Source organism: Monodelphis domestica, chromosome 2 (genome assembly GCF_027887165.1).
Source record: "Monodelphis domestica isolate mMonDom1 chromosome 2, mMonDom1.pri, whole genome shotgun sequence".
Lineage (NCBI taxonomy): Eukaryota > Metazoa > Chordata > Mammalia > Didelphimorphia > Didelphidae > Monodelphis > Monodelphis domestica.
Window position 1 is genome coordinate 264,240,319 of NC_077228.1, and position 2,331 is coordinate 264,242,649.

The following is a 2,331-nucleotide window of genomic DNA, read 5'->3' on the forward strand; positions in this document are numbered from 1 at the left end:
CTTATGATATTCCTAAAACCTCCATTAAAAGACTTGTATTCTTTTTGGTAGAGGATACTTCTGTCCATAATTTTTTTTTCCTTTTCAGAGAACTAAATGGGAATGGGCAGTGTTTTGGGAACAAGATGATTATAATAAGTAAATAGGGAGTAACAGATAACTAGTAATACAGGAAGAGTTTCATATCAGAGGAGTTTGTGGTAAGACAGACAACTACCACAGACAATGAAAATTCAATAACTATATTCTCTTGATTTCCTCAAAACTTCCCATAATTCACTTATATGGCATGACCTCAGTTTGATCAAAATTACTCTTGTTCTATATAACTGGTACTATTTCTTCTTAAAGATTTACATGAAAGGAGTTTGTGAAATGCTTTTGGGTATCCTCTTCACTTATTTAGGAGACCTGCTTAATATGAGTAGAGAACATGAAGTGAAAGAATTTTAAAATTATCTTAAAATCTATAAAGGAAAGGATGACACATAAACTAAAATAATACCACTTTGCTTTAAGTCTTATCACTAATGAAAACATCAAGCAACAGTAAAGATAAAAATTAATAGATATTTGAATTGAAAAGTGAAAAGGAAAATTTGGTTGATGAGAAATAGTAGTAACAAAGGAATTTACTTCAAAAGAATCCTAATTAATTTTTATTTTATGTTTCACCCAATCATTCCAAAATTCTCACCTCTCTCTTGCTTCCTTTTGCCTACCAAAAACCTTCTTCAGTGCTCCCTTCACTTCCTTATTCCTTAGAGTGTAGATAAGAGGATTCAACATAGGGGTGACCAAATTGTAGAAAAGGGTGAGGAACTTTCCCTTGTCCTGGGAAGAGCTGTTTCCTGGCTGCATATACATATAGATGATGCTCCCATAGAAGAGGGAGACCACAGTGAGGTGGGAACTGCAAGTGTTAAAGGCCTTCTTCCGTCCAGCCGCTGACTTAATCCTGATCACTGCTGCAGCAATGTAGCCATAGGAGACAAGGATGAAAAAGAGGGGCATCAAGACAATGGGGATAGCAAAGGTGAAGGCTAGCATCTCCACTGCTCGTGCATCTACACATGCCATCTTGATTAGTGCTGGCATCTCACAGAGGAAGTGATTGACATGCCGTCGGCCACACCGTGAAAGTGTCATGGTCAATGGGGACATGACAATGGCATTGACTAAGCCACTACCCCAGGCAACAGCCACTAGCTGTAGGCAGAGACGGGGGTGCATGATGACCATATAGTGCAGTGGTTTGCAAACAGCAGCATATCGATCATATGCCATGACAGCTAGGAGAATGCACTCAATCCCTCCTACTGAGAGAAAGGAAAATAATTGGACTGCACAACCTGCATAGCTGATGGTCTTATCTGGACCCCAGAGGTTGACAAGCATCTGTGGGATGCAACTAGTACTGAAACAGAGGTCCAGAAAGGAAAGGTTGGCCAAAAAGAAATACATAGGAGTATGCAGTCGAGGGTCCAATATGGACACTAGAATGATGGTTGTATTGCCTAAAACAGCCACAGAATACAGAGTCAAATTGATAGTGAAGAGAATCAGCTCCAATTTAGGACGATCAGAAAAGCCCACCAAGATAAAGCCGTATTCTGAACTATCATTGATCTTTTCCATTGCTCTCATCTTGTACCACCTGTGTGGGCAAGAAGAACAGAAATATTAATGAATCTCTACCTCAGAAAAAAAAACAGAAAAAATGTGTAAACTCATCTCATATTTCCCAAGAACTGACAGTTTATGGAACATTAAAATATGAGAAAAGATAGATTTTGAGAGGAAAACAAAAGGTACAACATGGAAAATATAATGAAGAAAAGCCAAGAAATTGATGAGGGAAAATTACAGGGAATTTTAGTTCTTTTACTGCATCTAATTCACTTCAGCTTTATTGGAAAGATATTTTCATGGAAAATTTCAGACTAATTACATAATGGAGTTGTGAGAGAATAGTGGTGACCTTGGTGAAAGATTTAAATCCACTATAGATTCCAATGCAACTCTTGAATGTAGGTATTGCAAGACTGGAGATTAACCTGATCCAGATAAACTTATAAATGAATGCTATAAATCAATAAGGAATACCTAAACACATAATATGTACCAGCCATTGTGCTAAGTGTTGAGGATGCAAAAAGAAATAAAAGACAGTGCTGGTTATCAAAGAGCTTGCAATTTAGTGGGAAAGAAAAAAAACAACAAAATATATACAAATTATGATATATGTATCATATATATGATAAATAAAAGCATTAACAGAGGGAGGGCATTGAAGTTGAGGTACTAAAAAAGGCTGCCTAAAGAAGATGA

General features: G+C 36.9%; 1 protein-coding gene across 1 annotated transcript; it reads right to left on the reverse strand.

Annotated features, from left to right (window-relative positions):
- Positions 1–693: 693 nt before the first annotated feature.
- LOC100617279 (putative olfactory receptor 2W6) lies at positions 694–1,651 on the reverse strand. Its single transcript, XM_007483883.3, has one exon. It carries the CDS (start codon positions 1,645–1,647, stop codon positions 694–696), a length of 954 nt encoding a protein of 317 aa, XP_007483945.3. The 5' UTR covers positions 1,648–1,651.
- Positions 1,652–2,331: the final 680 nt, after the last annotated feature.

Excerpts from the sequence above, each read along its gene's own strand:
- LOC100617279 (XM_007483883.3), bottom strand. The coding sequence starts at position 1,647 with ATGAGAGCAATGGAAAAGATCAATGATAGTTCAGAATACGGCTTTATC.